The 25,835-nt window shown below is 38.4% G+C and overlaps 1 protein-coding gene across 2 annotated transcripts in view; it reads left to right on the forward strand.

The window, feature by feature from the left end:
- Positions 1-25,835, forward strand: part of LOC146308097 (uncharacterized) — a 50,302-nt gene that overhangs the window by 17,808 nt on the left and 6,659 nt on the right. Inside the window, exons 4-15 of one of the 2 annotated variants that reach the window (XM_084745935.1) lie at positions 5,365-5,482; positions 6,774-6,964; positions 7,169-7,241; positions 19,123-19,611; positions 21,069-21,362; positions 21,884-21,925; positions 22,685-22,783; positions 23,910-24,074; positions 24,176-24,280; positions 24,527-24,585; positions 25,360-25,507; positions 25,675-25,779. In XM_084745935.1, the coding sequence (XP_084602061.1) occupies positions 5,365-5,482; positions 6,774-6,964; positions 7,169-7,241; positions 19,123-19,611; positions 21,069-21,362; positions 21,884-21,925; positions 22,685-22,783; positions 23,910-24,074; positions 24,176-24,280; positions 24,527-24,585; positions 25,360-25,507; positions 25,675-25,779 (1,888 nt within the window). The remainder of the gene's footprint in view (positions 1-5,364; positions 5,483-6,773; positions 6,965-7,168; positions 7,242-19,122; positions 19,612-21,068; positions 21,363-21,883; positions 21,926-22,684; positions 22,784-23,909; positions 24,075-24,175; positions 24,281-24,526; positions 24,586-25,359; positions 25,508-25,674; positions 25,780-25,835) is intronic. The other variant, XM_084745936.1, reaches the window with a different exon arrangement.

Genomic DNA, 25,835 nt, shown 5'->3' on the forward strand with positions numbered 1-25,835 from the left:
ACACAGACATTCATTGGTAATTACTGTCTTTTCACTCCAATGGATGATGTTCTTCGTCGATCGTCGCACGCACAGCGTTTTAATGAAGCCATTTGATTGGTTGAGATCGTTTTGATTGACATGTGACAAAGTAGCTCGTTTGCATGAAGCTTCAAAGTCCTGAAATCTCCTCGAGACTCCTCTCGAGATGCTCATTTGTTCTGAACGTTGAACTGATGGAAAACATCTCCAGCAGATTGAGATTAACAGGCCTATTATAGGATACATACATGTTGCCATGGCGATGCTGTTGCGGCTCAGTAAATTCACATCCGTATTGCTACCCAAACCTGTTATTGTTATTGTTATTTTTAAATGACAAAGAAAAAGAAAGCTGAGATAATTAATAATTCAAAAAGAGTGGGGAAAAACAAATATTGAACAGTTAAGTCTGAATGTATCTCAAGTGTGAAATGAGAAATAATGAAGTCTCCTTTCTCTGATGTTATGATTTTTTTTTGGTTGTTGTTTTGCAGAAAACATATTGCCAATGAATCGGCAAGTGATTTCAAGGCTTTAGTTTTCTTATTTTTTTCTTCAAGCTAGCCGGGAGCAGAACCTGCAATCTTCAGATTTGCGTCATAAATTGCGTCACTGGTGTTATAGGTAACAGAAAACAGATTTAACAAAAGATGACCTTTTTCCGAGGATTTTCAGCAAACAACAATGGACATTGGCTAGACTTGTGCTAGTCTTATTCTTTTTATTTCTTATTAAAACTCCTCCGTAATGCATTTCTCAATATGCTTTAGGCAAGTAAAACTTTCATTCTGGACAACAGTACCAAATAACAAAGGATCAAATGCTACTTGCGACAGGACACTGTTATTATTTCTGCTGGTCCAAAGCCTGGAGGGGATCATGCGTTCGGTTTCGTGTTTTTGAGCGTTAAATCTGTCCCATCTTTCATAGGCAACAGTGGCTCACTTTTAAAACTACAGTGAGGATAGTGGCATCTTATGAAACTAAATGACCTGAGGCAACCACGTCCGTCTAGATTGTCAGGAAGTTGGATAAATAACAAAGTTGAATTTGGCATGACCATTTTCAAAGGAGTCCCTTGACCTCTTACCTCAAGATATATTCAAAAATCATGCCATTTCACATCACAAACTTTTCTTATCAGTACTGTTTCATATGTTTTTGTAAATATACAACCACAAACTACAGGGAAAATAAAAAAGTACAAAAAATAAAACATTAAAAACACAGAAGCAAACAATACAAAAGAAAAAAGAGAAGACATTGGGAGCAGTCTGCAATAAAGACCACATGTTTACATCACAAAAAACTGCATTTAAATTAATTTTCTTTAGATGAGAATTTGGAGGAAAAAGTTACAAATAGAATAATGAGTTCAATGGCCCTAAAGTAACTGGAACATCTTTAATTGCAGCTCTGAAGAAAAGGTCAGTTTCTCCACTACAAAAGTACAATAAAGCCTTGTATTATAAGTGGTTCAGGCTGTAACCATTTTCCAAACTATAGTAACAAAAGTCTGCAGTTGAATATTTATGCTAGTTTACTTTTTCTTAGGTGAAATCTTTCCTAAAAATTCAAGGCTTTTCACACTCCATATTCGTAGCCCTGGGCCATGCAAGGTCAGTGTTCAGATAACATTTTTCAACCTGTATGGAACATTTTAAAACGATATTCAGCCCTGAAACTTCAGACATCAGAAAAGGCGCTGACTGCTTAAATCCCAGACTTAGCCCTTACATTAAAATATTGATAGTGTATTGAAATATCTATGGGTTTGTGGTCAGTGTTGTATAGTTCCTGTGTTTGTTCCAGCAAGACAAAATGAATTTTACCTCAGTTTTCTGTCCGTCTCATAACAGTCCTCTAACACTCACAGTGGAGTCAGAAGGCCTCCTTGAAAACCTCATTAACAGAGCGTTAATATATTTCCCAGAGGGCCTTTGTGTTTTTGTGTCGTTGTTTGTGTTGTTTCTACTCCTCCGTCTTTCTCTACATGTGGATGTCACTCCTTCAGTCAGTTCATCAAAGGCTTCCCTCAGATGAGCCTCCTCTTCTTCCTCACAAACAAAACACTTCTCTGCCTCTCATCACCTGCTGTTCTCACGCTCTGCTGCAGAGGGTTAGCGCCTCCCAGTGGACACACAATCACCTACACTCTGATACCTGGGCTTTCATTTCTGCCTCTAGAATTAACAGGAGCTGATATGTAGACTAGAGCTGCAACAGTTAATCGATCATTAAATTATTGCCAACTATTTTGATAACTGATGAATCTGTTTGAATTAAGATTTCAGCTTCTTAAATGTGAATATTTTTTGGTTTCTTTACTCCTCAGTAAACTGAATACCTTTGGAATGTGAGTAAAATGACATTTGAGGATGTCATCTTGGGCTTTGGGAAACACTGATTGACATTTTTCACCATTTTCTGACATTTGAAAACAAACAATTATTAATCAATTAATCAAGAAAATAATCACCTATGAAAATAATCATTAGTTGCAGCTCTAATGTAGAAGGATGTTGATTCTTTATAAATAGATGCTAAATATAAGTGCATTATAAAGGATTTATTAACTCTAATAAGGCATTGTCCTCAATTTAGATCTAGTAGCTGCAAAAAGCATAGTTAACTAGTTAATATAATTAATAAATACAAAGTTAACAGCTAATAAATCCATAATAAAGCAAGTATTAATCTTAATAAAGCAACAGAAAACAAAACAATGGCTTAAAAGTCAATTAAACTTAAAAAAGTAATTTTATTACAACAATTATTAGAAACTCATAAGGCTTTAATTAACTTTCTTAAGCGACTATAAACAGGTGTCTTGTAAGTGCTTATACATGCCTTATAATCTAACAATAAATAGTTTATGATGATATTATTACTTATGTAGCCTTATTAATGGATATTAATGTCAATAAGCATCTTATGAGGGCCTTATTACCTATTAATTAACTTCCAAGTACCTTAATATAAAGTGTTAACTTGATAGTACAAGTACTACAATACAGTGCTAGTGCTATTACAAATAGCTTTGGTACTAGAGCTTGTACTGTAGTTTTTACAACTTCTATTGCACTAAAAGTGCCACTTCTTGACACTGATACACAGACTAATATTGCAAATAATGCTACTTGATTGTTGCTGCTACTACTGCACTGATTTTCCTAGCAATGTTACTAGTACTTATAATCTATTATCACTGCTATGCATAGTACTACTAGCACAAAAACTGACACTAACTAATACTACTACCACTGCTGATACCATTAGTACTTCAGTACTCATTGGTTTACTTCAAAATTATAGTGCTAACATCAGTACTTAAATTAGTGCTAATACTGCAAATTCTGCTGTTGTATAAGTACTTCTACCACTACAACAACTTTACTGCTCCTGCTGTAGAAGTGCAGTAGTTCTTATATCTACCACTAATACTACTGCACTGTACCAATTGTTCTTCTCATGATACTCCGTTGTACTATAATTTTAAAGTAGATAATAGTAGTGAATAATTGAGTGTATTCCAGATATAAACAACAGTACACAGTGGTGTGTTGGTCACATGAGTTTTTTAAGTCATTTAATTCATTATTAAATATTTGTCTGCTGTTGACTTTACACAGGGAGCATGAATCACTAAGTCTGCATCAGCTGTTCAGCTCTGTGTGTATCTATGAAAACAGGAACATGTTTGTTCAGGGAAGGAGCTGTTTCATGCTTGAGAGTGTTGCTGCAGCCTGCAGCTCGGTTTAGGATGTTTGATGTGGGAAAGTCGCTGCAGGTCGTGTTTCAGACCTGTTTGGATGGCAGATCAGGATGTGAGAGCAGAGAGATGATGGTTCAGATCCAAAGACCACAACTAACCTTTTGTCCCTGAACAACTTGTGGGGGAAAAAAAGAAAACAGAAACAGAAGTATCAAAGCTGATTCAGTCGATTATGGTTGTATCTCTCGTCAGTGTTTTCTCAGGCAAATCTCTCAGCTCCTAGAAGACAAACAGAGAACAGAGAGGTCTGTCGTGTCCTGGAATGGTCTTTTCACTGGCAGCTACTCAGATTGTTTGTTCAGGGAAAATACATTAAACAGCAGCACCTGAGGTGCAAACTTGCTAATTTTACCTACAGTAATTATCTCAGATATTGAAGACTATCATGCACATTTGCAATATTAATTGTTGTTCATTGACGTTTTATTTTATTTCAAGAAACTGATGATTAGATATGTTCATGTTAGCTTGTTTACATGTGTCTGTATATTAATGTGTGTTATATGAACCAAAGAAAAGTTCATGAGAGTCTCTCTTCATCTTAACGGGTGCATGAACAGTAATTTGTGCAATTTATACATATTGAAATCAATTTTAGACTTAAACATGCATCACTGCAAATATGGCTGATCAGGTAAAAAAAAAAAAAAGTTTGGCTGGAAATTGACCAAACTTATTCAATTACAAACATTATTAATCTCTGACTCACCAGAAATATATTTCAGTAACATTCAATATTAAGGTGCTTCTAATAAGCATTAGTTAATAGGTAATAAGGCTAAAGACACTATAAGTGTTAATAATAGCATAATAAACATGTTTATCTTTAGATTATAAGATATTTATAAGCACTCTTATAAGAAACTTGTCAATAGATTATAGACTGCTTGAGAATATTAATAAAAGCCTTACAGGTTTCCTATAATTGTTTGTTTATTGATTTTAATGTATCATGTATATTATTTCTGCACACTTAATTATGTGTTTATTAGCAGTTAACTATCCACTTATTAACAGTTAACCACACATTTTGAACAATGCTTATTAAGGTTAATTAAACCTTTATTATGCACTTATTAACAATTAACTATGCATTTTAGGGATACCAGATCTAACATGTGAACAGTGCTTAGTAAGGCGAATTAATCCTTTTATAATTCTCTTATAATCTACCAATAAACATGTTTATTATGCTATTATTAACACTTACATAGTCTTGTAACCCATTAATGTTGGTAAGCATCTTATGAGGACCTTATTACCTATTAACTAATGCTTTTTACAAGCACATTAACATAAAGTGTTACTGTTTTCAATGAATAAACTGTCTGAATCCCAGTGATACCTCACCAAAATTTCAACCAGCCAATCAGCAAAAAGTCCTGTCCACAATTCCACAAACTTGTTATACTGTAATTGATTAGGAGGAGCAATCCAAATGAGCAAAGAAGTGAGGAGTCGTGTCTTAATATATTAAAGAAGATGTTGACAGTGTGAATTGTAATTGGAGAGCTCAGGCTTAGGTGCAGGTAGTGAACTAAACGTTTTGTATATTTGTGTGTTGTCAGGCTCGTGCAGATTGAAAGCCGTCAGCAGCTGTTGACCGCTGAGCTTTTCAACCTTCAGGAGAAACAGAAACAAAGCGAACGAGAGCTGAGGAGAAGCTCCAGCCTTCAGGCGTCTACTGTAAGTGACCACAGCAGCAAATGGATATCAGACACACTCGCTCACAGTGGCTTCAAAGAACAAACAAGGGTGTAGACACCTCAGGCTTTGCCAAAATATATTTGGTGATACATGTGATGTATTATGATGATATATCTAACTACAGAGGAAGGAATCTCTGTCTGTATGTCTGTTTGTATGTCCTTTGTGAATCTTAAGAACGAAGTAATTGTATCACTAAGGAAATGCAGTGTCAAAATTGGTCATATCTCCTCAGAATTTTATGCTATTTTAACCAAATTGTGTGGACGTGTTGATATGATGTCTGAGTGACCATGACACATTTGGAAGCATTTGGCCTATAGATGGCGCTGTATGGGCATCATCTATAAAGGACGGGAGTCTCCTTCTGCCCGTATGTACCATATGTGTGTATGACTGTCCTTTGCTTATCTCGAGAACCTTACATCCAATTGACTTCATACCTGGCAGGTGTGTTGCCAAGGACCTAAGCAAGTGCAGTGTCAAGTGCAATGTCGATCAGATCAGATCAAACTCTGACAACTATATCTAAATAATAATAATAATAATAACTTTAACCTGTCTTAATAAGGTTATAACATGCTTTACAAAGTGTATATTTGCACATACTATATACTTAATTGTGATCTGTATATTTACAGTACAAAAAAGACAATACAATAATCATCTAACAGTCATCTGAAAAGCTGTTTTAAGAATGGGTTTTCAGCAGTGGTGGACAGAATACTGAAAATCTTTACTCAGGTACAAGTACAGTTACATTGCTAAAATATTACTACTACTTATATTACAAGTAAGCTACTGGTGTTAAAATTACTGAAGTAAAATTACAAAGTATTCTTATCAAAAACTAGTCAGTATTCTCAGAGTATTAGTTACCATTTAACTGTTGATATGTAATGCCTTATCAATAGCAGGCAGTCAGTCAAAGGGGTTTTCCTTTCTTCAAAACTTCAGTCTAAGTTACTCCAAACTCCTGCTCTGTTCTGGTCAGTGGTCACGCTCACCTCTGCTGAATCTGTGTCTGCTGCAGAGTTTTGGGGGTTTTGTTTTGTTCGTTTTGTTTGTGATCAGATAGCCTTATTGGCTACAAAAGTGCAGATGAAAAGTTTGGATTAGAACCTGACCGATTTTTGAGACCGATATCAATTTTAGACGGTGATCTCTGTGGAGGAATCAGAACAGCACAGAAGTTTTGAAGTAAACCAATGAGATCGCCGTATCTCCTTGGAGCAATAGTAAAACCTCCGTCCATTATTTTCCTCCCCAGTTTCAGCTGCGTGCTTGTCGCGAACTTCAAGCCTCCATCGCTGAGCGTCTGCTCCAATCAGAGAGGCTGGTGTTCCAAGAGGAGGCACTGAGCACGCTCCATAACCTGCTGACCCAAGACCTGCAGAGGTACCAGGAAGAGGCGCAGAGACTGACCTGCTTCACACAGAAAATACTCAAACAGTCCCAAAGGTACCCGACTCCACATCCTGTTCAGAAAATAAAACGGAATGACCGTTTCGTTTAACTTTGATTTATTTTAGTTATTTAAGTGTCTGCTGGAGTTTAGTTTTTCACAATCAAGATCAGTCACTTCCTCAAGACGAAAACTAGGCTTGACTTTCCCATCTCAAGGAATGACTTACTGCAAGATTTGACTTTCTATTTTTCCTTCAGGTTGGACAGAGAGGAACCGCAGAGCGACCGCAGCATGCAGGGAAAGAACGAGACCGAACAAGAGAACAACATGGTACAGTTCAACTCTGAATAACTCTCCTCTTATCTGCTGTCTCTCCTTGCTTGTTTTCATCATTTTATTCTGCTTTCTTGTTCCATCAAACCTCTAAAAAACAAACAATACATAGTGTCTGTATTGTTTGGATGTATCATTGCGGGTTTTTGAGCCTAACAAACCAAACTAACAACACACCTAACCCTACCTGCCATCCTGTAGGCTACAGATCCAAATACGGTAGATCTTTCAGTCTTTTTAAAATCACACAGAGTCCCAATCAGAATGCACCGTGGAGAAATTTCAATCAATAATCTGATTGATCTGAATATACTTCCACTCTGCATAAGATGGTGTCATGGTGCATCTGTCAGATAAGGGCAAGAACTTTGCACATTCTATCCTATATTATCAAATGTGTCCCATATATGTGATTTCTTTCTCTGGCAACAAGGAGAGATCAGGCGCTGTTTAAATGCTTGCAAAGCCAAATAGCTCTTGATTGAGTTGTTTGACTTCTTTCTTAATCGAGGTAGCAATATCCAATCCTTCATTAAGCCCACATTCCACATCTTGTATAATCTCACCATGGCTGTTGGTACTGCTCTCAATCTTTTCTTCAGTGGCTGCAAGTCAGACTGCAGTTCTTTTGTGGAGGATTTGGACTTGATGACATTTTTTTTCCTTCCCTTTTGGTAAATCAGGGTCCTTAAAAAGTTGAAAAAGTTGAAAATCCAGTCATTTTCAAGAATTTTATACAATTCTGACAGGTTTTAATTGAATGGATTATGAAGTTACTTTTGTAAATTTGTATTAAGTTCAGTCTTGCTTTCAGATGTGTTTTGGGGAAAAAAAGAACTACAGTTTAACAACTACAAAACAACTAATAAGTTAAAATTGTTTCTAATGACATTACTTTCATCTAATATGGGTACATGGAGATTCAGCATGATCTGGCTCGACAACAGTGCATTTAGTTCCTGGCTGAAGCCTGCTGCCCCCTGTACAAGAAAATGCTCATATTAGGAATTTTGGGTATGAAGTATGGCTGCATGATTAGTGATTTGCATTTAGCCAGGTCATCTATGCAGCACTACAGTACCTCATTATAATGTTGTTTTCTCATACATTTTTCCATTTTCAAGAAACTGTGGTTTGGTTCTGATTCTGCACTTTGGATATTGCACTTAGCCTTTTTGCGATTTTATTGCTATTGCGATTACTTGTGCAGCCACAGTATAAAAAGTAGCAGTGGAAGTCAAAAAAACTTAAAGCCACTGTAAAAAAAAAAGAGAGAGAGAGAGAGACACCATCAAGTGCTGCCATCACTAAATATTGTTCTGTATTCACATCAGGAGCCAAACTCTGACCCAGCGTGACCCACTCTGCACTAATGACATAAACTCCTGCAACTTTTGTAATATTTTGGCAATATTCTGTATTCCAGTAGTAAAAATCAAACATCTGATAGAACTATGACCAACCAGAGCCTCAAAGGTTCAGACATTTGAAATTGAAAGTTTCTCCTTACAGAAAAAACACATGAAAAAGAAAGTGCTTTTCACAGGTTAATCACGTTTTTTGCACACAGCAAACATGCAGTTTTGGAACACATTAATTTCCCATGTGCAAAGTCACAATTGAAATATGTGGAACACGTGTTTCTCACTTGTTAAACATGTTCTTTGCACATTGGAAACGTGTGGTTTTGGAACATTTTGTCTTGTGAAACACAGGCACTTCTTACATGTGATCACATGTAGCCACATGTGGAAAACATGGAATTTCATGAAGGGTTTTTTGTGAAGAATGATGTAATAACAATTTAAATAATTTGAAGTAACACATGGGCCAAACATGTAACGCTATCTACTGAAATCTCTCCTCACATTGTTACACAATAAAACGGTTTGTCACATGACAAGCCAACTACTGGGGCAAAATTCCACAGAATCAGCTGGTAGGTGAAGTTGAGTATAAAGTAGATAAGAACTTAAAAATAAAACGCAAAAAGAAGGCTCTCAGTGGAGTTTTGTTGAGGTAGAAGTGTCACTGTGTGTGTGTGTGTGTGTGTGTGTGTGTGTGTGTGTGTGTGTGTGTGTGTGTGTGTGTGTGTGTGTGTCTGGCATTGGTCCAGCTGTTGTCAGTCTTTCTCAGACAGTCGGAGTGGAGACAGAGGAAACATCTGCCTGCTCATCTGGCTCTGTCTGTCACACACACACACACACACACACACACACACACACACACACAGATGCAGACCTACACACACACACGCACACACACACACACACATCTTTACCTAAAAACAAACAAAAAAAAACAGCTCATAATAGACTGACACGGTTGTGACAGGAAACGATGAGGGAAGAAACCTGGTTCGGAGTCTTATTATAACAGGAAACCTGTCAAAGTGTCATCACAGTTTAACTCGTGAAGCTTAAACACAAACAGCCGACAGGCCGGCTGCCAACATGCTGCATCTCCTGCACACAAACACAACGTGCAGCTCATCGCTTTCACTTTGGACAGCTTTGGATTGAAGAACACCTGATTTTACAGTAGAAATTAAAAATGAAACTGCACAGAAATCATTTGAGTGAATTTTACGTTGATTTTGAAGGTGGCAGCTCGTAGTTTGCTTCTTCACATTTAACAGCTCAGTGCGTACGGTATCAGATGGGTTAATTTCAGTGGATCACAGTAGATAATTAAAAATTAGCCCAACCACTTCTTCAGTGTAATCCAATTTTCTTCTGTCATTTATATGATCTGTGCGTTCAAAACATATTTTCACACAAAAAACACTACTAAATTTACAATTAAAGCGCTTCTTACACAATAAGTGTCTGCTGGTGACTGACTGTATTTAGTCACACCGTCAGCAGCCTGAACTGTCTGACTCATTGATCCTTTATCTGACTGAAGTTTGTGAAAGTTAGAATTTAAGGCCCCAACCATGGTTCTGAAATATCAGCAGCCTAATAGTACTGTTGATAAATCCATGGTGCTGAAGTAGCAGTCCAACCCTCCGGTCCATTTCATCTTAACTTATTTTTTAAAAGCAGTAAAACTTTAAAGTTAAGCTGTACTGTCATCTCTATAACTGAGAAACATTGTTCTCAGTGGTTTAGGTTACATTAGTTCAAGCTGCTGTCTCACGCTTCATCCTGCCACTCAGCCAAAGACAGCTTCAGTAACCTTTTTATCAGATTATCTGTGGCTAATCTGTCAGAATATGAGCCAGGATTTGTATAATCACACATCATTTTGATTAGATATAAATCTAAGAAATGTAGATTATAAATTTAATGAAGAGGTTTTTGTGAATCGTCCTGGATTTGTCACTTTTGTGGCACCTCTGTGAAAATCACTGTGAAATGAACTTTGTACAACCTGCTGAATGTGAGCTTGTTTGTTTCTGCATTTATTAAACTGTAACATCCTCAGAGGTTCAGCCTCAGAACATGCTGTAGAACTGTTCATACTAAAAAAATCTAATTCAGTTTTGAACCTTTTCTCTAAACTCTAAGTTTTACCTTTTCAAGACACATGCAGCTGAGGGGCCTAGAAGGCTCATATAGACTTAATACAATCTCAATTTTTGTTAATTGCTGAAGTAATGTCTAAAAGTGTGTAAACTACAGTCTAAACATAGGTATTTTTGATTTCTGAGAGGAGTAGCAAGATGAGCTAAATTGTCCCCATCTCTCAATCATTCTTAGAAATTATTAAAAACATATACATCTCTCCAAAACCTCAAACCAAAAAAAACAAAAAGGAATCAATAAAACATTTCTACAAAGGTAGGACACAGGTGCAGTTAGTCATCAGACGAGGACATCTGAGGTGTTAAAAAAAATGCTTCCACTGCATTTCATGCTTATGGGGAAAATCAGTCTGGGATGAGAGCTATTGGTGTTTTTTGTTTTATGTTATTCTAAATCAGTTCATCAATTGTTCATTGTATAGAGTTTAAACAGGCAAAGCAGTGTCAGAGCAGGACAGCTGCAGGACTCAGTTCTTGGTTGTACTTAATAATATTAATATTCATAATATCAAAATTATTTGTTCATAGAGTGTTCTGCAGATTTGTAAGATAGAATTTAAAATGGCACAGTAGCCTAAAGTATTGGATTTAAGAGACCTGAGTGGTGTCTCTAGTTTTATAAAATATGACTATTCATTAGGGATGGGCCAAAAACAGTATCACAGTCTGTTTAATCAAAATTGCAATTTAAACTGTGATCGTATCATAAAATCTGAAAAGCCCTGCAAACAACAGTCAGACTTAAAGTTTTGTCAATTTGCACCATTAAAACATTTCAAGATACTACACAGGTTTAAACCTAAATTAAACCAGAAGATAACATAATCATAAAAGAACTCTTTTCACATTCTCACAACTCAGTTGCATTGTTTACAATAATTTCATAAAGCCCAACGTAAAAATCCTCAATGTTTTTTTTTTTTGTTTTTTTTTGTCTGACCACCTGTCCAATAATGTACTGCGCACTGCCACATAAGACAGGAAAAGCTGTGAATCCATAAGAGTGAGGAGCTGAGATCAGACATTTTTTTTAGCTTTTTTTGTTGGAAAAGTGACTTTTAATCATCAAAATATTTGCTAATTAATTTTCTAGATACGTGATTTATATATTGCTGTACATAGCTTTTAAAAGTAGGCTATATTGTTGCTCTGTGCTTTATACCCTCTACCAACAACATATGTAGAGTATGGTATGTGGAGACTCTCACTAAGCTGTTTTTAATTTTCCATATTGAACATATCACAAATAGATTTTTCATATTTGATAGGCTTAATCAAATAAAACGATCCCAGAGATCATTTTTGTTATTCCCACATTAAATAAAGAGACATCCAGGATTAGTTTGACCAGATTTCAGCCTGATTTGTAACAAATACTCCTGTTGAAGGGATAATTGCGGGCTGAGCAAAGTGTGAAAACGGGCAGGCCTTAAGGCGAGGACGGACCGCTGGTTGGTTGATTAATCTCTGTTACTTACAGCCGTGGGAGGGGGGAGGGGAGGAGTGCGTGTGTGTGTGTGTGTGTGTGTGTGTGTGTGTGTGTGTGTGTGTTGGGGGGGGGGGGGGGGGGGGCAAGAACAACAACAACAACAACACAGGAACATATTGCCAAGCAGATTGCCTCAGGCCAAACTTAGCTCAACGTTTTGCTCTCTGTGAGAGACGTACGTGTCCAACACAAGACTGCCGCCACTAATTGCTTATTTATTTTATTTTTTTATTCTGCTATTGTTTTCTCTCTCTGCTGCAGTGACAGTTTTTGCTTTGGTGTAGTGTTTAAGTGCATCTGCTGTCTGTGTCACAGACTACTATATATATATATATATATGTTTAATACAATTATTTTTCTAAAGTGTTTGATGTCGAGGTGATGCGTGTCTCAGAGCAATAACTGAGTGTGTGTTTAGACTGAGGGAGCAGAAAGTGAAGAAAAGTGAAATGAGAAGTGAGAAAAGTTGTAAAGCACTGAGGGTAAAAGTCATGTTTGTGAGACTCATGAAGTGCAGTTTGAAAAGAAGACAGTGAGAAGTGGAGTCACACTTTCATGTAGATACCACATGTTACAGTGCCAGGCATGTTAACATGTACAGTAAATATATAAGCTAAACACATCAAGAAGCTAAAAAACAACCAGAAGAATCTAGACAACCCCAAATTATTAGGTTACAAACAAGGAAGCCTAAAAAGTAATGGGGATGATGACAAACCACTAGGAGAAACTAGGAAAGCAACCGAAGAAGCCAGACCACAACTTTAAACAGATAAAACATGTCAAGAAGCCAAAAATCAATCCAAATAATCTGGACGATATTACGAAGCTTGATAATTCACAAAGAAGCTAGAAAATAACCAAGAAGTTGAAAAGCAACTGCAAACAGCAAGAACAGAACACAAAGAGGCTGAAGAACAACAGAAGAATAATATAACAAAAACAACCAGAACATATACGACAACCGAAAGAAACTGGATAACTGTCCAAGAAAGAAGCTGAAGAACAACCATATGAAGCTAAAAAATGAATAGAAGAAGCTCGATGACTGCAAAGAAAAGCTACAAGACAGCCCGAAGAAACAACAAGCGAACCAAGAGACATGAGAAAACAACCCCGATATGCAAGAAAATAGCCTGAAAGGAGGAGAAACAACCAGGAGATGCTAAGAACAAGGAAAAACTTGAAAAACTACTTCAAGAAGCTAGAAAACAAACTTAAGGAACAAGAAAATAGGACCTAGATAATGTGCAAATGAGAAGCTAAAAGACAAGAACAAGAAGTTGGAAAAGAACAAGGCAAAGCAAGAAAACAACCTGAAGAAGCTGGAAAAAAACCAGAAGCTAAAAATTGACCTGAAGAAGCTGGAAGACAAGACAGGAGCAACAAAATCATTGTTAAATCACTAAAATCATTTTAAAAATGTATATTTTTTGTCAAATCATTGATTTTCTTTGTACGTAACTTAAATCTTTAAATAAGTGGAGATCAACTGTCCCTCCCTCAAAATCGCCCATTTTTCTGATGAAGACGGGCTGAAAAAATAACCAAGAAAACCTCACAAACAAGGGAGTTTGAAGACCAGCACTAGAAGCTGGAAATCCCCATCAGAAAGCAACATTTTTTCAGTTTCTCGCCTAAGATCGGAATGTCTCTTATGTCATTAGAAAACACCCTTCCCTCCCTACCCATCCACTTTTACTGAGTTTTTGCTGTCACTGTGACATGTTTGAAAAAAGTTTGTCTTCGTCATCATCCTCTAAGCTGGTACAGTAGATGCTGACAAACACAGAAATAATGAAAAGTGGATGATGCAGGTTTGGTCCTGACAGTTGATCAAATTTATTGTTTCCAACTTGAAAAGTTCTTGTACTTTCTATTGTTTGGAGTGCAGATGGCCAGGAGCTGAATGTATGTGTGAGCCCTGAGTAAACCAGCCTGTCTATCAAAATAATCCATGTAAACCCCCAGAAAGATTTCCAGCACTTTCCACACCAAATTAGATGTTTCTTAGTGTAAAATCTAGAAGATGGAGCCACGACAGTGTAAAGTTAAAGGGGCACTGCGTTGATTTTACACGTGATTAATTAACATCAAATTAATTTACTAGTCAAGGAAGAACCAGTCAGCCTGTGAAAACAGTTGTATTGAGTCTTCTGTGACTTTGGAGGCGCTTCACCTTGTCTGGGAAAGTAACCCTGATGATGTCATAGTGATGTCATCAGGGTTATCCACCTTTGCTTGGACTTGGAGACAACAAAATCTAATGGAAACTTTCAAACTGGAGGTGTGGAGGTTAGGACCGCGTGGAAGGTAACAAAGCAGGGAGGATCTAATAAAAACTATGTGGAGTTGCATTGTGGGAAATGTAGGATCTTTGACAGGGTTTTTTTTTTAATTCCATCTCTCACAAACATTATGAAGTGGAGTTCCCCTTTGATAGATGTTATAAATAAATGTAAGGTTTAATTTGAAAATGTTCAGATTTTTATGTTGGATTGTTGTAATTTGTCAATGGATAATTCAAAAATACAGATTTTTCTGAAAAAAAAACAAGCAAACAGATGTTTAGATTGGTCATAACAGGTTTTTATTCATCATGCCAGAAGTGACAGTCTTCTGTGCTCACCTCCTCTGCTGAACTTTTATTCTGAGGAAAAAGACCCAAACACTTCTGCGACAAATCACAGTGAGGCATTCACTGTATTTCCCAGGATGCATTGCTGTCATATATCTGGGTCAGATTGTGTACAGCTCTGTGCCATATGTCTGTACTGTAGTGAGATCACAGGGAATGGACGACCAATGTGTGTGCGTGTTCAGGACTTTGGAGAATATGGACCTGGTTTTCCTGAATGAAGCTCTGTCTGCCTGTCTTTCTGTTATTTGAAGGTATATATCTGCATCAACTACAAAATGAGAAATGTTTTTTCTCTCCTACATTTGTGTTTCTTGTGGGTGCTTAAAAGGTTAGAGAGGAAAAAAGAAACATAATTTTCCTTATTTTGAGGCTGTAATATCCAGAAAAACGTGAGCGCACTGAGTTTTTTTGTTCAAACAGCTTGACAACACGACACATTACTTTAACAAACTTTAAAAATCAAGGACAAGGTCAGGGTGGAAGGATGTGTGATGTGAGGTTCACGTCTGGTCTCCCACCAAATTCAACTCTGGTTTTTTTAAACCATGAGCACCATCTTTCCAAAACTTTCTCTCATATGAGTTGTTTGCAGCAACAAATGACTTATTGGTCCTCATTTAAATCTCAGGACTGGCAAAAATTAATATACATCCAATACAAGTCCTGTGTTCCAAAATCGCAATGACCCCAAGGATCCAGAATGATCTTATTTGGCCTATGGCAAGTTGCCTGAGAAAATTTACCAGCCAAAAATCTTTTACCCGCCATAAAACTGCTTCATGCATTATTTGAAGCCAACGTTCACAAAAACTCCAACCATAACACCTGGGATAGGCTTGCCACATCTGGCAAAAGATAGACATTGTAGTTGTAAACTTCCTGCTTGTCTGTGATATGATTTGCTGACATTTTAATAGGTATGGTGGACAGTGAGGGTCACATTAGTCAAGACACATACAAATCTCTGATTCCAAATTATTGGGTGACCCCAAATCATTTTTCTGAAAAAGAAAATCTATCTGCATGTGGTGCTGGGTGGGTATTTTAGACATGATTTAAATGGTGCATTCCATCTGAACTGGGAACTCAGGGATTCCCAGTTGGAAATTTCAACTGGAAGTCAGATTTCCAATTTAGAAAGTTGGAGGAACCTCACTAACCCTGACCTGAAAATCCAACATGGCTGCTCTGCACATCTACAGTCGTCAAGCTGGTTATTAGCACTTGTTTCTTATTATATCGATTGTACACAGCCCTGTCTGTGGAAAAATTCCTACAATGTTTGAAAGCAAAAAATCCTGTAAAAATGTATTTAAAGTTTTTTCCGACTTGTCGTACTGGAATGCAAGTGTAACGTCATTCCCGGCTTCAATTTCCAACCTCTGAGATAAATGGAATGAACCAAAAGTCCAGCTGAAATCACGTTTAGTCATTTGTAATTAAAAGAAAGGAAAAGTGTCTTTGGGGAAATATCATAAATGCTCCTTTTCATCTCAGCCGGCTGGAGGGGCGTGTCAGCATTTGATTGACATGTACACGGTCAACCACACAAACACCTTTGCTAGTGGTTGAGGCTGCAGCTTCGCTGTTGTCACAGTGGGATGCCACAGGAAGCAAAGATGCATAGAGAACAAGAGAAAATGTAGTTTATTATTAGTGGCATTGAACAGCAAAGAGCACAGTATCTATTTAAGTGGAACCAAGTAGTCCCATTTGCAGCACCAATATGGAAACAAAATATGAATTATTTCAAACACTTAATAATTTATTTTAAATATATGAATTGATATTATTTATCAGTCTTATAAATCTTCTGTGACCCTGTCTGCGTATCTTGAATGTTGAGAAACTCATCACAATAAATGCACTGTAAAAAAGGACAGAAATACAAGAGTACACATATTTCAGCAGAAGTGTGTCCCTGTTTCCTCGTTCCACGAGGCTCAGAGAGTCCAAACTGAGCCCACGGGGCAAAAATAATAACATTAAAATCATCAGCTCAGAGCTAATCCCACCACGGCCTGTAAACATTTTAATACCGCAGTGATTAGCAGTGATCCTAAACCCCAGACAGCCACCCTCCCTTTCGGTCCTCCCAGGCCGCGGCTCCTCTCCCGCCCCAGCCTCGGCTCACTGTCCCTGGGGGAGGCGGCCAGGCGAGTCCCTGGATTAAGGCCACTCGGTGCTTTGGACCCTCGAGCCCCGAAAGTTAAACCCCTGGACGCTCGCCACTTCATTTCTCTAAGTGGCATCGGCCTCCTTGTCATTATTGTTAATTAAAGTTGGATTTAATCGAGTGGCTTTTTGGCAAAAAGTGCTGCAGTTTTATGTGTGTGAGTTGAGTGGGGTTTTGAATTTCAGAGTCTCTCTGTCTGTCTGTATATATGTGCCCTTTTATATCCGTGTGAGAAAGTAGGATGTTGTGTTTCGGGGGGTAGTGGGCTGATTTTTCAGATGAGCGAGCAGATGTTGCACTTTCTCAAGAGGGATTTATGTCAGGATAGGAACACACGTGCACTAAACGCACACACACACACACTGGGCTTCATGTCATTATGTGTGCATTTGAACAGTCAAAACGTACAGACTGTAAAGACAGAAGACGGAGGAAGAGAAGCACATGATTAACATGTTGCATACAATGAAACATTTTAAGTTCAAATTAAAGTGATGGAATGATGAATGAATCTAAATGCTCATTGGAGACTTTACTTAGTGTTTGTGTTAAACAAACTGTTGTCTGGGTACAAAGGAAGACTGTGTTAAATCTGAAAGAAGAAACACAACAGTCGCACTCGGTCTGGTATGACCAGTAGCCAGTGGTGGCTAACATTAGCAAAATATACCAAAATTGAGGTGGACATAGCTGCAGTTTGTGCTGACCTGGTGATTCTTCTCTACTTGTGCATGTCACAGCATGTCAAAAATTTAAGTGGTTGAAACACTAAAGTAAAACAGGAAGTAAGCAGACGGTTTCTCATCAGGAGACATTTTTCTTTTGTCCTGCTTTTGGTCCCATTCCACTCAGTCTCAATTAAGGCATCAAAAAAATGCTGCACTGATGCAGCATTGCACTCTTAAGTTTAAGTTTAAGAAAAAAAGTACAAAAATTGAACCAGAGATATCATCTTGCTTATTCCTCGTCATAATCTTTGGTAAGAGATTCACATGTGTTACGGTAGTAGCGGCTAATGTAGCCCTGAACTGCTAGCCTCAAACAAAGATGAGGAGTTGGCTGCTCTCTTTAATTGCCTCAAGTGACATCACTTGGGTAGTTCTTATCACCCTGATGTTGGTTCTAGTGTTCATTTTTCTGATCAGTTTGATTTTAGTTAGTTATATGGTGATATAAAAATGGGGTTTTGTGCCATGATTGACAGTCGAGCTCTGGTCGACTGTGATACAGCGGCTCCAAAACTAGTCACTAGTGCACAGACTCTGGCTCCAAATAACAGCACTCATATCCGGAATATCTCCGCTTCAGTTTTGTATAGTAGGAGGAACTGGACAAGCATCGTCCATCTTTATTTACCGTCATTGGCTTTCCTAAGACTTTTTTCACATATAGTGCCCCACAACACCAGTCAATTGACTTTGGTATGTAAGGTTACATAGTAATTTAAGGGATGGATACTAATATTTTAAAGCATTGGTTCCACAGGCCACCAAACCCCTAGATTTGGTGGCCAAAGTACATTTTTGGTAGCTCAAATGTAAACTCATGTAAAAACAGTAGAGAGACAGCAATTTAATACAACTTAACACAGCCTTCCTTAACAGTTTATGTCAAATCCAGTTAATACATGACAAGTCAAGAATCTTCATCACATTAGTAAGTTAGGTCCTTGCAATCCCTAAAGAATATAGGCCATCAATGAAAGCCCTCAACACCAGACAGAAATAGTGGAAGGTTCCTGGGGTATGCAAACCCTAATCTGTAAAAAAAAAAAAAAACATACATGCGACAGAAATTTCATCAAATTGATGCCAGATTTATTCTGAAATCCAGCACTGCCATTAAGCAGCCAAGCTCAGTGATTTGCATCATTGTTCACAATTGTCTAGGGCACTGAGAAATATTGAAGAGATAATTATTGTGGTCTAAACTGTATGATAATGTATATTGTCTTTCATATCACCCACCACTAACCTGGTACATGTGCTCAGACTCCCAGTTAACAGTTTTTTGGGGATATGTTATTGTTTTCAACTCTTTCAGCAGTCACCCGAATCTTCCCCCAAGTCACCAATTAGTCCTCATCAATACACCAACAAAGAAGAAGCAGAGCAGGCCAGGAGAGCCAGTCTCAAGAGGCCATCTGGCCTGTCCCACGGTTCAAACCTGCACCGAGCCGGAAGCATCAAAGACCTGATCAGTAAATTCTCTGGTCTGGATCCCGTCTCTCCATTCGGATCCCCTCAGAGCCCCTCTTTTGGAACAGTGCAACTTTCAAAGTCTGCTTCTGTAGAGGCTCTGAGCTCTCCAGGGTCCAAGTCAAGTCCGTCAACACCGAGCAGTGTCGGACCACTTCCCAGCATCACTGTGACCCCAGAATCCCCTAAGAGAGACATCAAAATTAGTCAGATCACTGCAAGAATTGATTGTCCAGTTGGAGACAGTGCTGGGAAGACTGATTCAAAACCAAGGAACCAATCACAAACCACAGAGTCTGGTAGAGAGTCGGTGGCTGACTCCGGCATGGGATCGGTAAGCGAAAAGAAAAACTCCAGACCGTCCATTCCGATGTCCTTGCATGAAGCAAAAAGTTCTGCATCTCCTCTGCATGAAGACGGCACGGCAGCATGGCACTGCAGGTTTTTTAAATGCATGATTAAAGCACCGTCCTCGATCCGCATGACAACTCAAATGCATGAAGCCACGGCGAGATTCTTCTGAAGCACGTGCTCTACAATCGTACTAATCAAGGTGGCCTCAAACCTACTGACAAATTTAACTCTCACCCTTCTCTGATTCTTTTCCTGTAAATGAGCTTCTCATGTTGCCATTTTCGTCTTTGGACTAAAATAATAACAACCTTCACGCTATGACTGCATTGCACTGCATTCTGTTTGCTTGAGTTTCCGTCTGATTGTTTCCTTGGTGAGAAGTGAGAGTCCAGCGATCTCCCAAAAGCAAAGGTGCTTTTATCATAGTCAAATGACGGCTATGAAATCCCAAGTCAAGACCAAAAATTTCCACTTTGCATTTCAAGTCTGAAGTGAATCTGTCTACACTTGCAAACACAAGTTTCCCTCCTGCTCGCACGATGTGATTGACTGCTGTTGATTCAAACTATTTTTTATTTTCATGAAAACGATTTGATTCTCTGCACTCTTTTTATGATGTTGCCTTTAACTTTTGGGTTCGAGTCGTGTGATTCAAGTCTAAAATAAAATGAATCCTCTAAAATAAAATGAACTGTAAGAATGAAGTCCTTTGTTTTAGCTAAGTTCCCTTCTTTGATCTGGTGGACACAAACACAACACTAGTAGGATGACTGTGTCTGCTGGATGTTGAACTAGGCAGCTGTTTGCTAACATGCCAGCCAGAACAACTTTATAGGTTGATAATACTGTAGATTAAAACTGCATGAATTCAAAAAGTAATCCTTTGAATTAATTTAATTCAGTCATGGAAAGTATTTACACATGATTCAATGGCCTAACCCTCCAGTAAATGAAGCTGGTCCAACAAAACTTCTTAATGCGGACAGAAGGCCATTTAATTGCATGGAAATATTTCCCATGATTTAATTAAGTTCATTCAAGGAAGAACTTTTTAGTGTAACTATAGCTGAAAATATTTTAGAAATGAATTGAGAAAAAAGTTGATTTTAATTCATTCCCATACATATTTCTTTCCTGACTGTGTCACTTTACACTGCACCTCTTCTTCCATAAGTTTTTTTCTTTTCTTTTTTATGCACTTAAAAATAACCCACTGTAACTTTTCTTTCTTCCTTCTTTATCTTTTTTCTGTTTGTGCCATATATTCATCTTCTCTCTGCTGTCAGTCACTGACAACACCAGCACATGCTCAGTGAATTCATCCTTATCACTTTTTTTTCTACACTGAGTGTTTTCACCCCTCCAGCAGATGTATTTTTATATTTCATGCAGGTTTGTTTCATCCCTCCTTCCCCATCTTCTGCCCCTCTCCTCCAGGAGTCTGAATTTGATTCGAGCAAGCAGTTGGACAGCCCGTCAGAGGAGGAGCCCACCACACCCCGGGCCGTGCCGCCCAGCCAGAACCCGAAATATCAGCTGTTCCTCAACAACGAGATAAAGACCAACGGGGTGAGCGGCAGGGATGCAGATGGTCCGGGAGGCAGCGGCGGGTTGGTGGGGGAGAACGGCCCTAAGTTGAGCCGATGGGAGACCAGCCGGCTGGGGCCGAACCACTACCAAGGGTCCCTGGAGTCGCTGGCCTCGCGGGACTGGGACACTATGTCTGACAGGGTGGGTGAGGCTGACCATGGACCCTGTTTGTCTGTGATTCAGATCAGGGAGATTAGAGACTGTTTTAATGATGATTAGATGCTGTTTTACTGCTGGATATGTGTGATCCCAGAAACAGAACCAGTTATTAAACAGTGCCATCTCCTGGACAAACACAGCTTTAAGGGCTCTTTGTGTCCATCCACTACAAAAAGCTCCATCTTCTCAGTATTATTACTGAAACCTAAACTTCTTATTTTCTTCAAAATATTAATTTGTAATAGAAACAAGCTGAACTCATCTCACAGAATGTCACTGCACTGGTAGAGTTATTTTTAAAGATTTAAAAGTTTTATAACAGACTGTTTGGACTCAGTAATAAACCAAAATTAGAGTTGTGGTTTGTTACAGATTGTCTCTGACTCATTCTGCAGTAATATAAATCATATAAATATCTATAATGTACAGGTTACAATCCTGAATCCTGTTCAAGTGAAAAATGTCATATGCAGAATTTTTATAAACAAATGTTTCCTTTCCAGTTATTGCACAGCACCATCTCCTGGAAAAAACACAGATTTAAGGTTTCTTATTGGCCGTCCTGGTTGCCACAAGATTCAATTATACCAGACTTTCTCAACTTCACATGCATTTTTAACCCTGTTTCAATTCTGTAATTCTGAAGACAATAAAAGATTTGTCTAATTACGTCCTGGTTGAGAAACTCTGAATTATACAGTGACAGAAGTTTAATCCTGCTAAATCAAATCTTATCTAATCAATATAAACACATCATTTACACACACACTGTGTGTGTGTGTGTGTGTGTGTGTGTGTGTGTGTGTGTGTGTGTGTGTGTGTGTGTGTGTGTGTGTGTGTGTGTGCTACAAATAAATAAACTGACTTGATTCACTCTGTAATTTATACAAATCACATGTAATTAACAGCCAATAATATTATCACCCTCTTAAAGTAATAAATGTCCTGTTATTTGTCTACCATTTGCATTATTTTCCATATTTCTGTTATAATCACCTTGGAGCTTTTTAATGCTTTTTATTAATACATTTTGAGTTAGTGATTTTCATTTAAATTATATTTGAATAACAGTTTAGAAATCAGTGTTAAATTGATCATATTAACAGGGTTGTTGCCCATGTTTAATTAAAGTAGAAGTTTAAAACATTGTCTTTGTTTCTGCTTTATTCTATTTTATATTGAAGTAAAAGCAAATCGACAGTCATGTCTGGATCTACGCTTCTGAATTAACCTTCTCCACTTTGACTTCTTTTATTTCTGACTGGAGTTATAAAATCACTTATGTGTCGTTTGTTTGTTTACAGGTGGGTGTTGTTGACAGTCCTCCCAGGGTCTTCAACAGTCCGTACACCACGACCACCTCCATGGAATACAACCCCATGTACCGCATGTCTGAGTTCAAGGTTTGTAATCTGGAAAACTTTCTTATTTCTATATCCTATGTAGATTATTTTGTTTGTTTTACTTCTTCACTTTTTAGTCTGAGAAATATTCTTATGGCGCAGTTCCAAACTGTCAAACTTCATCCACTAAAAGTGCTTCTTTTGTCAGACCTTTTTTTAAAGAGTGAGACATGTTTTGTTTGTTGTTGTTTGTTGTGTTATTGCTCTCATCAAACCTGTCAGACTCCATATACAGAAACAGTAATCGTATCACTGTCATCGTCAGCTTCATTCATACTGGTCAGAAACAAAATAAAAATCACCAAAACAGTTTTGGTTCGTCTTTCCGCTGTTCCAACAATCACCACCTCTGGTGTGGTCAAAATAAAGCCTTTATTCACTGGTTCAGGTGTGAAAATATCATGAAGAGGAGTGAGACGGAGGTCAGACAGCAGCAGGGAGAAGCAGCAGACTAGACAGAATATTTTCACATTTGACATGCTGTATTAAGGATTCATTTTGACCAAACCAGAGCTGGTGATTGCTGGAACAATGGAAAGACGAACCAGGACAGTTTTGGTGAGTTTTATTTTGTTTCTGTCAAATTTGAATGAAGTGTGTCTTATAACTATAAAATTACCGTTTCTCTAAAGAAAGTCTGGTGAGTTTTGGGAGAGCAATAAAACAGCTGTTTCTGTTTAAATAAAACATATCTTATCCTCTCCATAATGTCAGACATTTGTCAGTCTGAAAGATGCAAAACCACACACTTTTATTAGAAATACATTGACGGTTTGCAATTGCCTGTTGAGTTTACGGTACATCTCAGGTTCCAGTTTTCGCTCAATACTTGACCAATTTCAAAAATTGTGGCCCCTATTTGTCACTTGGACACTTGGGAAAATAGGGTGCAGGTTTAAAAAAACACCATAGTTACCCTTTAATAAATTTACTACTCCAAATTTTGACTGAAACCAACTGCAAGAACGCGGTTTTAAATGGAGGTTCAGCACCAGCAAGTCTTGTAGAATGAGTGAAAAAGCTATGGAAGTTTTGCAGCACACACAGTCCTCTGACTATAGAAACTGACACACAGCAGGATAGTGACCCTTCTCTGTGCCCCCCTCCTCCTCTTCCTCGTCTCCAGGTCCAGGGTGGACTCTCTCCTGCCACCTCCGAGATGAACCTGTACAGCTTCAACAGTCGCAGCACCAGTCCTGTGGGCATACCCACGCCCACCCTCACCTCCCCCCGCCCCCGATTCTCTGCCTACGACACACTGGTGAAGAGGAGGACTGAGCTCAACAATCCTGTACGTTTACACACACACACACAGATAACACACACCATCATCACGTCCACGCTAATGTTTTTCCATGTTTTTATATATGTATATACTTTTAGTTGCCACAGGTGGTGCCCTCCACCCACTACAGCCTGCGCTCTGCCACTCTGGGGACCCCCAATAAAAAAGACTACATCGAGGAGCTGACCAAACAGCTGGACGCCTGCCAGAAGGTAGGCCTCGTCTGATGCATTTAGGGATTCAGACACATGTAGTTCTGCTGTAACAACGCAGATTGTTACCACAAGTAAGAATCAACAGATGTCAGATGGATGCCAGAGAATAATTTTTAAACAACTGTAGCAGAGGTCTTGAGCCAGAATGTCTGCTAGAAGAGGTTTTGGGGATTTGAACCAATGTAATCACAGCTGATGTTAAAACAATATTTGATGGTGTGTGTGTGTGTGTGTTCTCTCCAGCGTAACCAGTTCCTTGAGGCAGAGAGTGTGGAGATGGACAAGGAAAGGAACCAGATCAGGTCAGACACGTTATTCTTCATTCTTTCTTCTTATTTTCCTGTTTACTTGCTTTATTCTTTTATTTTTCTTGTCAATATTCCCTTCTGTTCTGCGTCTTTAGTCTCATTTTCTCTTTAACATGAAATTGTCTTTAAAGACTAACTTAATACAAGCTGACAATCTCTGACATCCACTGGTTGAATTTGTCACCTCGCTGCATTGATGTGAAGTGGATTGGTCTATACCTTGCGACATCACTGGTGGGTGTGGTCATGAGTGACAGATTGACTGCTTGAAGAATTCATATTAAGTTGATGGAACTCTTCAAATATAATTTTAAGTTATTCTTTTAAGATCTAATTAACTTAAAGGGATAGTTTGGATTATTTGGAGGTTGTATGCAATAGAAACCACAGACTCCTGTGGACTCCAGAGTTGCTGGTCTATCGCTGCTTCGATCTGTTTGTTTGTTTGTGTTGTTGTGTGACTTTGGTGTTTTAAAGGGTAGTTCAGATTCACCAAAGTTGCACAATAACACAAGCAAACTAACAGATCGAGGCAGCGGTAGACCAGCAATTCCTGTGTTCTGTGAGGGAAAATGACTGTTTTTGCCAAAGGAGAGAGTGATATATAGCTTATACTTGTCAAAAAAGGTTGTCTGACACCAAAATAAAGTGGTGAAAATATTCTAAATATAACGTTCTCTTCAATTCCTCTCATTCCTCAGTGTCACTTGACTCAGTGTGAAGCTGGAGTTTTAACTCAGTCTGATGAATGAATGTCTCCCTGCACAGGTTTGAGATGCGCGGCCTGCTGGTGAACAATGAGGACCTGCTGAGGACCAACACCCAGCTGACCAATGAGCTGAAGAGGCTGAGGGAGCAGATGATAGAGATGGACAGAGAGCACCAATCAGTGGCTCAGAAATACAGAGAGATGGAGGTGTGAGCGGATGGATGGATGGATGGATGGATGGGTGGATGGGTGGATGGATGGATGGATGGATGGATGGATGGATGGATGGATGGATGGATGGTTGGATGGATGGATGGATGGATGGATTAATGAGTGGGTGAATGGATGATTAACTGTTTTCCTGTACACTGCAGATTGAGGTGAAGGAAGCCCGCGACATGATGGTGGAGGCCAACACTCAGGAGTACGCCTTCAATTTTCTCCAACAGAATCTGAAAAGCAGGATCCAGGATGCTGAGGTACACTGAGCAGCAGAATTTAGTACATTTTAACCAAGTAACACTAATTGATTGAA

This window comes from Lutjanus erythropterus, chromosome 20, assembly GCF_056507025.1.
Source record: "Lutjanus erythropterus isolate fLutEry1 chromosome 20, fLutEry1.hap2, whole genome shotgun sequence".
Lineage (NCBI taxonomy): Eukaryota > Metazoa > Chordata > Actinopteri > Lutjaniformes > Lutjanidae > Lutjanus > Lutjanus erythropterus.